The 12764-nt window shown below is 41.8% G+C and overlaps 1 protein-coding gene across 2 annotated transcripts in view; it reads right to left on the minus strand.

Annotated features, from left to right (window-relative positions):
- The window catches only part of TDRD9 (tudor domain containing 9), a 318925-nt gene that overhangs the window by 15001 nt on the left and 291160 nt on the right, over positions 1 to 12764 (minus strand). For both annotated transcript variants that reach the window (XM_056545568.1, XM_056545567.1), the window contains 4 exons: positions 11793 to 11889; positions 11334 to 11469; positions 10549 to 10664; positions 8296 to 8368 (listed from right to left, as the gene is read on the minus strand). In XM_056545568.1, coding sequence (XP_056401543.1) covers positions 8296 to 8368; positions 10549 to 10664; positions 11334 to 11469; positions 11793 to 11889 — 422 coding nt within the window. The remainder of the gene's footprint in view (positions 1 to 8295; positions 8369 to 10548; positions 10665 to 11333; positions 11470 to 11792; positions 11890 to 12764) is intronic.

Genomic DNA, 12764 nt, shown 5'->3' on the forward strand with positions numbered 1-12764 from the left:
AAATCCAAGTGTCACACATATAATCCAGTCTGATGACCTGGTTTAGCCTTGCAAATGCTCTCTATTTCAAAGGAAAACACTTTGACACAGATGTGCAAAAAATAAAAATGTTCCATCTGAAGTGGCACAACATACGAAGACAAACAACATCATTATCATTCTAAACTTATATACAGAAATCTACAAGGGGAAATTCAGCAAGAAGGAATTACTGAAATGCTGTCAGTGTCTTAGTGAGGCTCTGGGTACTATCAGTTCCTTGCAGGGTTATTGTGGGATCACTCCTGCTTGTAAAGACTTCAATCCCAGTAAGATTATGTTCGAGAACTGCTACATATGAAACGCCTTTACATAATCTTTAAAGTGGCTTAAAGGAGTTTTCCTACCATATCCATAGAATGTGCCATCACACAGTTGGCATCAAAACTATTCATCCCCATTGTAAATATTTTTTTTTTTTTTTTTTTTTAAACGTGCAAACATTCAGCTGATTTTTTTTCTTGCAATCAACAGGGACACTGTAAATAGCTCAACATAATTAAAGGGGTATTTCCAGCTCCTGATTTTGGCTTCCTAGCCAACGGAGGTGGTCGGCAAGTTGAAAGCAGCTGAAGGAGGGAAGTTATGCAACATGCATAACCCCTACTAACTTTAATGAGAGTTGTGCAAATGGCATAGCCTGTGAGCTACGCCATTTACATACCTCCTGGAGTTACGTAAACAACGGATCTCATGCGGCTATGTTGTTTGCGCAACTACCATTAACTCCTTAAGGACTCAAAAAATTTTCATCTTTGCACTTTTTTTTCCCCCTCCTCCCGCCATTTTGCTACTTTTTAGGGCTTCAGTTTCTACACAGTGCACTTTTGGTAAAAATGACACCTTGAAGGAGATTTATTATTCTTTTCAAACGAATGGCTTTTAAATGACAATTTTTTTTTTACTAACTTTTGCTTACATGCGACCTATTTATCAAATAGTTGCACGACCTTGATAAATAAATCACACGTAGCAAAACCCGGGAAACCCACTTACAAAAGCATTTTTTAAAGCAGAAAAGTTTTCCCTTATGCTAATAGCCGAAGTTCTTTATCTACCCTTTTATTACCAGTAGCGTTGCTAGAGAGTGACGGGGAGAGGGGGCATACCACATCGGGTGACACCCTGACTGGCCTGCCTGGCACTAAATAACTCCAACTATCCTGCAACAACTAACCCTCCTCAGAAATTAAAAGATATTAAAAACATACTATGCCGCACCACGAATATCTGTACTCTGGAGGCTTTTCTGTTTAATTTTGAGCCCACATTTTGTGATGTTGGTGGGCGGAGTCTTTTGTCGCTGCGCTGATGCTAGATTTTACGTCAGGAAGGAAGACAGCGCAGCACCAACAGGCACATAAACAATAGTGAAGCCACAAAAAAAATAAAGGCTCGGTACGTTACCCACCCCAAAATGTGCATGAAGCTGTATTACTATGGATGTTTCTTTTTTTAAGGAAAAATGTAAGTGCCACATATATTTACGTAGTCTATAAAAATTCTTACACAATTATTTTGTGCCTTATTATATTTTAATACAACATTAATTTTAAAATTTAGTGGGTACGCCAGCATGTACGTGTCCTAAAATTAACAAGGTGTGCAGTGTGTATTTTCAACCTTAAAATTAATAGTTATTAGTTATATAATTAATTTTTTCTATAATTAACATTAATGCAGTAGCTTTGTTTCATGATGCAGAACAAGAACAGTTGTTTAAGTGTTAATGTCCTTTTCTGCAGACGTCTGCACTTTCTGTAAGCCAGGTTGGACCTTGGATACATATGCAACTTTTAAATGGAGATGCAACTTTTTTCTTCATAAATAGCGACCATCGCATTTGATAAATACATAACCACTGCACAGTAAAAAAAAAAAAAAAATTACTATGCGAGCAGATTTCAGAAATGTGCTTTGGAATAAGCAAAAATAAAAAACTTTTTTACGCAAAAAAAAATATATATACTACGGAGCTTGATAAATCTCCTTCCTTATCTTTATTTTATAGGTCCATATGGTTACAAGGATACCATATTTACGTAGGTTTTATTTATTTTACTACTTTTAAAAAAATTATAACTACATGCACCAAAATTTGTATGTTTAAAATTGTTATCTTCTGACCCCTATAACTTTTTTATTTTTCCATGTACGGTGTGATATGAGGGTTTATATTTTGCGCCGTGGTCTGTAATTGTTATCGATACCATATTTGTTTTGATGGGACTTTTTGATAGCTTTTTAAAAATATTTTAATGGTAAATGAAGTGACCAAAAAAAAAAAAAAAATCACAATTTTGGACTTTGGTATTTTTTTTACGTGTACGCCATCGACTGTGCCGTTTAGCTAACCTTATATTTTAATAGCCTGGACATTTATGCACGCACCACATATGATTTTTTTTAAATTACTTTATTTTAAAAAAAGGAAAAGGGGGGTAATTCAAACTTTTATACTTTTTTTTTTTTTTACACTTTTTACTTTACTATACCATGCAATCTTTTGATTGCATACACTGATCGATACTATGCCATAGCATAGATCAGTGTTATCGGCGCTCTGCTGCTCTAGCCTGCTGCGCCAATTGGACGACGAGGAGTCAGGTGAGGACCCTCCGGTCGTCCAATAAACTGATTGGTACAACACGATTCTGTTACGATAGTCCCGATCACCTCCGCTGAGCTGCAGGGATAGTTTTACTTTCACTTTAGATGCCGCGATCAACTTTAATCTCGGCATCTAAAGGGTTATTGCCACGCACCGATCGGCGGACCCACAGGGTTTAAAGCATTCTCCAGTCGTGAGAACAGTTTAAACCCAGTAAATGGGACTCAGGACGTACAAGTATGCCCTAAGTCCTTAAGGGCTTGGGAATGGGGACGCACCTGTACACCCTGCATCCTTAACTGGTTAAAGTCAATGGGCGTTAAGCAAAGGGGTAACTACCATGCTTTGTCTGCTTTTAGATTCCCAACCCATTACGGCAGCCAAAAACAGGCCAGAATGCAGAAATCAGAAGATGGGACTACCCCTCAAATATAATAAGTGGTTTCTCCAAAGTCAACACAAAATGGCACTGTTAATGAATACTACCATATCAGAACTATAAACCACCTTCATGACAAGCTTCTGCAGTACTTAGTAGAGCACCATGTTGTTGTATGACTTGCTGCAAATATAATGCATAGCCAAATACCAGCTTCTGGCAGAGCTGCTGAGCAATGTCTGTTAATTGCACAATAATATTCTTATGCAAATGCTGGAAAAAAAGACCGTGGAGAGGCGCTGCTGTATCCAAGTGGAGTAGATTAAATAAGCCCAAACCAGAGAAGCAGGATATTAAATCATTTATACAGGTACAAACAGGCGCCCAAGTTAGGAAGGGAGGGGCCAAACACAAGCACAGCACATGTTACAATATTTCAGAGTGTGCAAAACAAAATTACAAATGCAGTATAGGTATAGGGACATAGAAACAAACATACAAAGTAGGGATCGACCGATTATCGGTATGGCCGATATTATCGGCCGATAATCACTATTTGGGGCATTATCGGTATCGGCAATTATCTTGCCGATAAGCCGATAATGCCCCGCCCCCCGCACCGCCACCCCCTCGACCCGCCGCACCGCACCCCTGACCCACCGCACCGTGTCGCACCCCCCACCGTGATGCTAGGCGGTATACCGGTATGGATTTTTTCCCATACCGCTATACCGGTCGGGCCCCTCCCCCACCCTCCGAGTCAATAAAAAATTTTTACTTACCCGTAATGGGGGTGGTCCAGGCCAACCTTCCTTCATGTAGTGTCCGGGGGCATTCCGGGTGGAGGGTGGTCCGGTCCGGGCTGTCCTTCTTCTCCCACGGTCTTCTTCTCCACTCCGGGCAGGCTCCGGCCTAGTACGCTGCAAAGACGCCGCTACGCCGTGACGTCAAGTGCGTCGCTGTGCACGGGCGTCACTGCGCAGCGGCGTCTATGCAGCGTACTAGGCCGGAGCCTGCCCGGAGTGGAGAAGATGACCGCCGGAGAAGAAGGACAGCCCGGACCGGACCACCCTCCACCCGGAACGCCCCCGGACACTACATGAACGATGGATGGATGGCCCGGAGCACCCTAGCAGGTAGGGGAGGGAAGCGGGTGGTGGCGGCAGCCTATGGCCCCGCAAAAGCCACTGCAGATCATTGATTTAAAGTGCCCGCTTTAAATCAATGATCTGCAGCGGTGTCGCAGGGGGTTAAATAGCCGATAACTTATACCGGAATATCGGTATAAGTTATCGGCTATCGGCCCTAACCTGCACCGATTATCGGTATCGGCCCTAAAAAAACGATATCGGTCGATCCCTAATACAAAGAATAGATTCCTATGCTTTCAGCCCCATCATCAAGTGTCCAGATTTATGCAGAGTAGTAGATGTATATCAGTACTTGCATACACTTGTCTTCACCCATGTATAACATTGGATATATAACAGTACTCATAGATTTCTGACCACCTATTCATTCCATCTTTTATTATACATACTATATATCCTGTATTGATACATAACCACCCCGGCCTTTATTTGGTTTATAACATCCACCAACTTACTAAGATCAATTGGATACTGTATAATAATGTTAGAGCCCGATCTAATCTTTTAGTTGACCTTGTCTACCTTCCCAAGTCAATTAGAACACTTCCCACTGCAAGAATCAAATTATAAGATAGTGACTAGCTGGTACAGGGTCCCAGGAATAATACGAGGCAGGGGACATAGCGATAGTGATGGGAAATGTTGGAGATGTGGGGAAAGTAAGGGAGATCGCCTTCATATCTTTTGGTTATGTCTAAAGTTGAGAAGTTTTTGGGATAAAATAAAAGAGGAAATCAGGAAATTAATAGGTGAAGATGTAACGCTTACTCCTGCATTTTTCTTGCTGCAACGTAACGATAGACCCCTAAAGCAATAAAAAAATTCTCTGTTGGGATATTTAGTGATGTCAGCAAGGAATTGCATTCCGGTGCTATGGAAAAAAGAGAAAGCTCCTACAGTGGCACTGTGGTTTTCCAACGTTAATGAAATATTCCTAATGGAAAATTTGAGGCCTGGGAGACACGATTCTAACAGAATTTTTTTGCACTTGGAGGGATTGGGTGCAATTTCAAGAAGGGGAAGACTATGCGTCCTTCATGAGAACCTCGGCTTAGGGTAAGTGAGAGGGGAGGAGAGAGGAGAAAGAAGGTGGAGTGGGGGGGACGAATTAGGGGGAGAAAAGGGTGGGAACTAGGAAGGGGTTGCCCTCTTGAGGAAGTACGCAGAAATGTTTGAATATAATGGAGATTCTATTAGTTTTGGAGCAGTTAGGTTGTGTGTAAGATTATGTTTGTTATAATTTATGTTTTGAAATGTTATATTTTTGCTGGAAATGGAAATGAAAAATAAAGAATAAAAAAATAAAAAATAAAAACAATTCCCACTTGCATACTATTTTACCAATAATCTGTAATCTTTTCACTACTAATAGCCAATTCTCCTTCTACTGTTACCACTACTTTCTTTACACCAACTCATACATAGGCTAACTTATTTCTCTTTTTGCTAGAAATTGCTACCTTCATATTACCATAAGTAATAATTGTTCTGACAGCACTCAGCGCTGCTCGCACAGCCATTAGTACACTTTGGTAACACTGTACCTCGATTGGACGCTGTGGTACACGACGACCGCCCCCTGGCAACGTGTCCTTCACTACCACACGCTGTCTGCAGATCGCGATCACAGTGAACTATCGCAGCTGCACACAGCCTAATCTGCATAGATTTGGACACTGGATGTTGGGGCTGAAAGCATAGGAATCTATTCTTTGTTTTTGCTTTATTATTTGAGAGATTGGACATTGAATGTATTACTGTAGGCTTGTTTCCATGTCCCTCTACCTATACTGCATTTGTAATTTTGTTTTGCACACTCTGAAATATTGTAACGTGCTGAGCTTGTGTTTGGCCCTTCCCTTCCTAACTTGGGCACCTGTTTGTACCTGTATAAATACACGCATGTTCATACACTCTAGCATACGGATGGCTCCCCCTAAAGGCATAATCCTTGTTTCTAGTTTTAACCTCAATAAACTCTCCAGTTATTTAATATCCTGCTTCTCTGGTTTGGGCTTATTTAATCAAATTCACTGGGATACAGCAGCGCCTCTCCACGCTCTTTTTTCCAGCATTTGCAATACTCTACTCAGGATTGGTTCTCCCTCTCGGCACAGCAGCTGTTCCAGATTCCATTGTAACCCCGTATGTAGGTTGAAACGCAACTGTTTACTTGCTCCAAGGTGAGCGGTCATTACCTAAGGGCTCTCTCTTTGCCCCTTTATCAAGTTATATACCTGCCCAAACAATATCACATGAGGCATCATTGTGCTGGTCTCTTTTTTCTTATACCAACAGACAATAGTATTCTTGGGTTTACATGCTGCAACCACCATCTTTCAATATCATCAAAGATTGTCTATGGCAGTGATGGCAAACCTATGGCACGCGTGCCACAGCTGGCATGCCGACCCCCCTCTGTGGGCACGTGGCCATAGTTTACCATCAGCCCATTCGGGACATCCCTGTGTCCCGAAAGATCTAAAAACGCAGGGGCCGCCGGGAGGTAGCGAACGCAGGGACGTCACTGACATCCCATGCGTGGGCCCATAGCAACAGCAGGGCAGAGCAGCGAGGAGGAGGACACGTGCATGGTAAGTTACCTGTATGCACATCATCTTCAGTGCTCCTCCGGTCCCGGGACCTACTGCTATGGCCTGTAGGCCATAGCAGTAGATTGTGACCCCTGACCGGAGAAGCGGTGGATGGAGCACATAAGTGGGGCAGTACACAGGCAGTAGACAGCCTCCAGCCATACAATGTATATGGCTGAAGGCTGTATGTCTGTGGGGGAGCTATACTGCACCTAATGTGGGGGAACTATACTGCACCTAATGTGGGGGAGCTATACTGAACCTAATGTGGGGGAGCTATACTGCACCTAATGTGGGGGAGCTATCCTGCACCTAATGTGGGGGAGCTATCCTGCACCTAATGTGGGGGAACTAAAAAAACTTTCAATTAAAAAAAACAAGTTTAGATAATTGAACTCTGTTGTTGTGTTCTTCTTTTGATATAAAATAAGTTAGTTAATTAGTTATAGCAACTGTAGGAGTTGTTTTTTCTAAACTTAAACCTCAGTATTCTGATTTAATTGCTGTGCTGGCACTTTAAGGGGAAAAAAGTTGTGATGGCCACTCCAGAATCATACTGCGCTCCGCGTTGCATCAGCCGCAGCAATGTCCCGCCTAGACCGGTGATAGGCTGAGCGCACTGTCATGTAACAAGTCTGGGCCCCGCCTGCTGCCTGTTACATGACAGGGCGCTCAGCCAATCACAGGCCGAGGCAGGACATCGCTGCGGCTGGCGATACGCTGAGCGCAGTATAACTCATCGTCCCCAGGAAGAAGACCGGGACACCGATATCGGCACAACGGGGTACATCGGAAGGTGAGTTAAAGTTTGTTTTGTTACATTTTGCAGCCCGGGCACAGGGGATTATGAAAAATGTACACTACAGATCTCCTTTAAATGTTTTAATAGAAGTAATTTACAAATCTTTTTAACTTTCTGGCACCAGTTGATTTGTATAATTTTTTCCCACCAGAGTACTCCTTTAATAACCTTGGCTTTCCGGTTCAGGATCAAGCTCTGGAGGACCTTCCCTGCATTAGACAGAAAACCGACTGATTTGAATGGATACTGTGTAATGTTTATTTCTCTGGTGGCGCTGAAGAAAACTGGACCCTTACTGATTGAAGGACATCTTATGATTAGCTTATTGTAAAGGGGACTTTCTAAAAAGTAGAGAGTTGTTCAAAGATGTTCCCAAAACTACAATAATGCAAATGTAAAGGATGTTTGTTAATAGAATATATCAAAACTACTGGCTTTGGGCAATGGGAATATATTACATTCTCTTAATTAGGCAAATAAAGGACTGACAAATACTAAAAGAGGTGACCAACCAGATAGGAGTTCAAAAAGTTATGGGCAGCAATGCAGAGGAATGATATTTGAAACAGCGATGCTGCTTTTATTTCTGAAGCCTCTTTACCAGGGTCCTTGTAGTTTGGAAGGTATCACAATGCTGATCACATCAAGGTCATACTTTCTGCCTTAAAGTATAGAAAAGATCTGAAAGTGCCCTACATTGTACAAGAATGGCATTTTACCTGATTCCATTGATACAGCTTATTATACCACTTTGCATTTATCACATCGCGAGGTTTCTCCTGTTGGAACAAACTGAATATGGGAGGAAAGTTAGAATTATGAAAATGGATACGCTAATAAAATAATTAAAAAAGGTCTATTAACTAATATTGACTAAAACATCAAGAGTAGGTTCACAGGTTGGTAACTCACAGTAGCGTTTCTGTTTAAAGTTTTACTCCCATTCACTTCAATGGGTCCACTGGCAATCTGCAAATCTGCCACTATCAAGGATTTCCTGTGGACCTATTGAAGTCAATGGAAACCAGCTGCGAGTTTATCAACGTGTGAACATACTAGGGATCGACCGATATTGATTTTCTTAGGGGCGATACCGATAATATGTGAACTTTGAAGCAGATAGCCGATAATTTATACCGATATTCCGGTATAAGTTATCGGCTATGCCCCCCCAGCAGATCAATGATTTAAAGAGGGTGCTTTAAATCAATGAACTGCAGAGGCTTATGTGGGGCCAGAGACCACCACCGCTTCTCTCCCTTTGCCTGTGCTGGGGTCCTCCCTAGTCCAACCACCGCCGCTGCCCATTGCCTCCCCCATCCCCGGTTTTATAATTACCTGTTCCCAGGGTCCGCGCTACTTCTGGCTCTGGCGCATCTTGAGCTGTCACTGAGCGCACTGACTGTGACGTCGTGTTGCAATAGCGCAGGACGTCGCAGGATTGCACTGACTGTGAGGTCGCGTTGCAATTGCGCAGCAATAGTGCAGGACATCGCAGGAGCCAGAAGTAGCGCGGACCCCGGGAACAGGTAATTATAAAACCGGGGATGGGGGAGGCAATGGGGCAGTGGTATGCATTATTTGCATAACGGCAAGGTAATTGCCGATACCGATAATGTCAAAAATGGTGAATATCGGCCAAACCGATAATCGGTCAATCCCTAGAACAAACGTCCACACGTCAGGTTTATATGTGCAATTGTTAAAAACAGGAACATATCTGAAAAACAGGAGAAGCCTAAGTCTTTCCTTTATATGTGCTCTTAATTTATGATTTTTTTCCAGGCTTTAGCTTCAATAATTGCAATTAAAAACCTGAAAGTGTGAATACACCCTAAGCACAAACTGAATTATTCGTAAGTGAAAGTTGTAACAAGGTGTTACAGGTCTTTTTAGACTTTCAATCCATAGCTAGACAAAGGATAAAGAGGCCTTACATGCTGTGACAGAACCAGAGCAAATGATAGTAAAGTCTTCCCGGACGCAGAACTTTAACTTACCCATGTGAATAGATTGATAGGTTTTTCTGATTAAAAGCCATATTCCATCAACAGAGCTGTGTTAAAGATATGTTAACTTTATTCTTATAACGGCAAACAGCTTTAACGGCAAACAGCTTCTGACTTTAACGGCAAACAGCTTCTGACTGCTTAAATAAGACGTTTGCCATTGAACACAACATCTAGGTGGTTAACGGGGCTTGGAGCTGGTTCAGCTGCTAAGTCTGCTCCATACATCCTTAACACCACCATGACATGACAAGGTTAGTCACAGGGTGTTAAAGGGTTAATGCTTTCTGTGCCCCTTTAACTAGCTGTAGATGAACCCTGTCCATAAATAATATCATTTAACTTAAGTTCCAAACTGCGTCAGTCAACTCAATACTCTATCAGGGAAGGAAACAATCCATTAATTAGAATAGTTAGTGACCCGTCCCAGATCTGGAGCGGACGGCTGCAGACGATGTAATTAGGTCCTGACATGTTGCACATTCTTTCATTAGATATGGATGATAGGTTTCAACCCAATCAACAAAAATAAAGACATTGCAAGACACCATTCTTTTATCAGTCTATAAATGTTTTTAACATAAATAACAAGCAATCCACAACAGGAAAATCATCATTAGTTGTATCAGTTCAACAAGCAAATCAAGGACTTAAAGGGGTTATCCAGAAGGAGAAAAATAGAGCTAATTTCTTCAAAAACAGTGCCACATCTTCCTCAGGTTGTGTGGTATTAGAACTTGGCTCCATTCATTTCAATTGAACTGAGCTGCAATACCACACACAACCTGAGGACAGATGTGGTGCTGTTTAAGGGCAATTGGGTGTTGATCACCTGAATGAACATTCATTATTGATCGCTGCTTAATTTAGGCGTGCCTAGTGACACTTGTTTGTCACACTTGTTACATGATCAATTAGCACGTGTTACAGCCAGTTAATATGCCTGTGTAAAATGTCCCTTACTTTAGCAGATTATCTTGAACAGCTTCCTGGAGCCTCGCCATCCTGTCGCTCCCCCCAATGGTACCATCAACACTTTGACAAACTATCTTGTTAATATCGGATCTTATCTGATTTATCTGTAAAATATAACAAAGTATAGATGTATTTCCATATGCATTCAAGGACATTAAAGTGACACGAGGCTAAAGCTAAAATCCAGCTCTGCAAAATAGTGGCATCGCCCATCTAATCCATTAAAGCTCCTATTACAATACAAGCAACTATCATGTACTAAGTACAAGTCAATCATTGCTTGTTAAATAGAGTCTTCACACTGCCAAATTATTGGAGGTAAATGGCAATCAAATCAATGGAGGCAGTGCATCATTTACATTGGAAGATGTGCTGCAGACCAATAATGATACTTACGGTAGGACCATGCGATCAGCCAAGGAATAAGCATTTGCTCATTTGTCGGCTGATCACGAGCCTTTTTACACAGGGAAACATCAGTCCATTTGGCAGATAAATCACCTTGTGTAAAAGGCCCTAAAGTCGCACATTAATGGTCCCTGCCTATCAGGAGATCCATGGGTTTCATGCAGGTCACACCTACCTAGGAAACAACTCCCTTAACATGCAATAACTTACGTTGCTGTATAGGAAAGGTTGTAACAAAATCTGTAGAACCAAAGTAAGCCATCAGGTTTCAAACTGCAGACTTTGGTACCAGGAACAAAAACTTTGAATATTTTGCTTTTTTCAGAGGTCACCAACAGAAGAAGTTTCATTTTCGACCAGTTTACCTTCACTATGTCATCCACTTTGATGGAGACGTCGAAAGCCAATTCAATGTCATGCTCAGGCCATACTGCAAGGTTACTGTACTGCCATCCCAGACCACAAAGGACGCCTGTATACTCTCTTCTATTGTCATCAACTCTGATAAATAAAACAAATAAAAATTTTGTTAAAGTGTAACATAAACAGCAACTTCTCATGTGCACATGCAGGTTACACAATGTGAACTCTACCAATATAAAGTGTATATATATATATATATATATATATATATCACTTTTTTCACATTTTGTCATATTGCAGCCTTGTGCTGTAATGGGGAAAAAAATCCCGTCTCCCCCATCATTTTGAATACATCATAATCAGCATAAACCGCCCACACCCCCACCCAACTGTTTAACAGTAGAAAAGCCTGTGTCAAAACAATTCAAAAGAAAAAGAGCTGCTGTAAAGCCAAAATATACCTGAGCTCTATTACAGGAGCAAACAGCATGCTGATAAGTGCTGGCAGACCAGGGATGGATGGGAGCAGCGAGGTCTCTCTTAACATGAGCATAGAACCTAGAAACAGTGACAGGATAGGACCAGATAAGTTTGCGGACATTTTTGTACCTTACCGCAGTGCATACCTGATCAAATCCAGAAATACCCCATCTGTTAGATCCACTTTCCTTGCACTAATTATGTGGATATTGACAGTATTACCATATCTGGGGGTCACGAATCAACAAAAGCAGGCAGAAGAATACCAATATGGCCTTCAATATGTGTATTAGGAATCCCCTTACATGATGTGCTACAAATTGCCACAGCATTGCAATGGTTGTTTTTTTGGCTACTTAAACTGAGGCTTTAGTGTAATAAGGAGATTTTTTTTCTACTCACCGTAAAATCTCTTTCTCGTAGCCTTCATTGGGGGACACCTATACTGATGGGTATTTGCTCTAGCCACTAGGAGGTGCTGACACTTGGGAAAAAAAGTCGGCTCCTCCCTGGCAGGATATACCTGCCCACTGGAAGTGAGGTAATCAGCTTTGTCACCAAGCAGTAAGTGAAGCCAACAAAGAAATAGTCCAAAAGGACCCTAGAAAATAATCCCGGATTTAAAAAAACAATAACCGGAAAGGATTATCCAGACAAAAAAATTAAGAAATGGGTGGGTGCAGTGTCCCCAATGAAGGCTACGAGAAAGAGATTTTACGGTGAGTACAATAAAAATCCTTTTCTTGGTCGCTCTTCATTGGGGGGACACCTATACCTGCGGACGAGATCCGGGGCCAGAGACAAACAAGGCCCAGAAACTGAGCTACCGGGAGGTCCCCTGTCCATCAGAATGGACTAGGCTGCCAAGGAAAGGACCGAACATTGCAGAAGCTCTAACCTATGGTCCAGATAGTGAGCTAAGAAAAGGGGCGACTAGGAAGTAAGATGGTCTG

This window comes from Hyla sarda, chromosome 11 (genome assembly GCF_029499605.1).
Source record: "Hyla sarda isolate aHylSar1 chromosome 11, aHylSar1.hap1, whole genome shotgun sequence".
Classification (NCBI taxonomy): Eukaryota; Metazoa; Chordata; class Amphibia; order Anura; family Hylidae; genus Hyla; species Hyla sarda.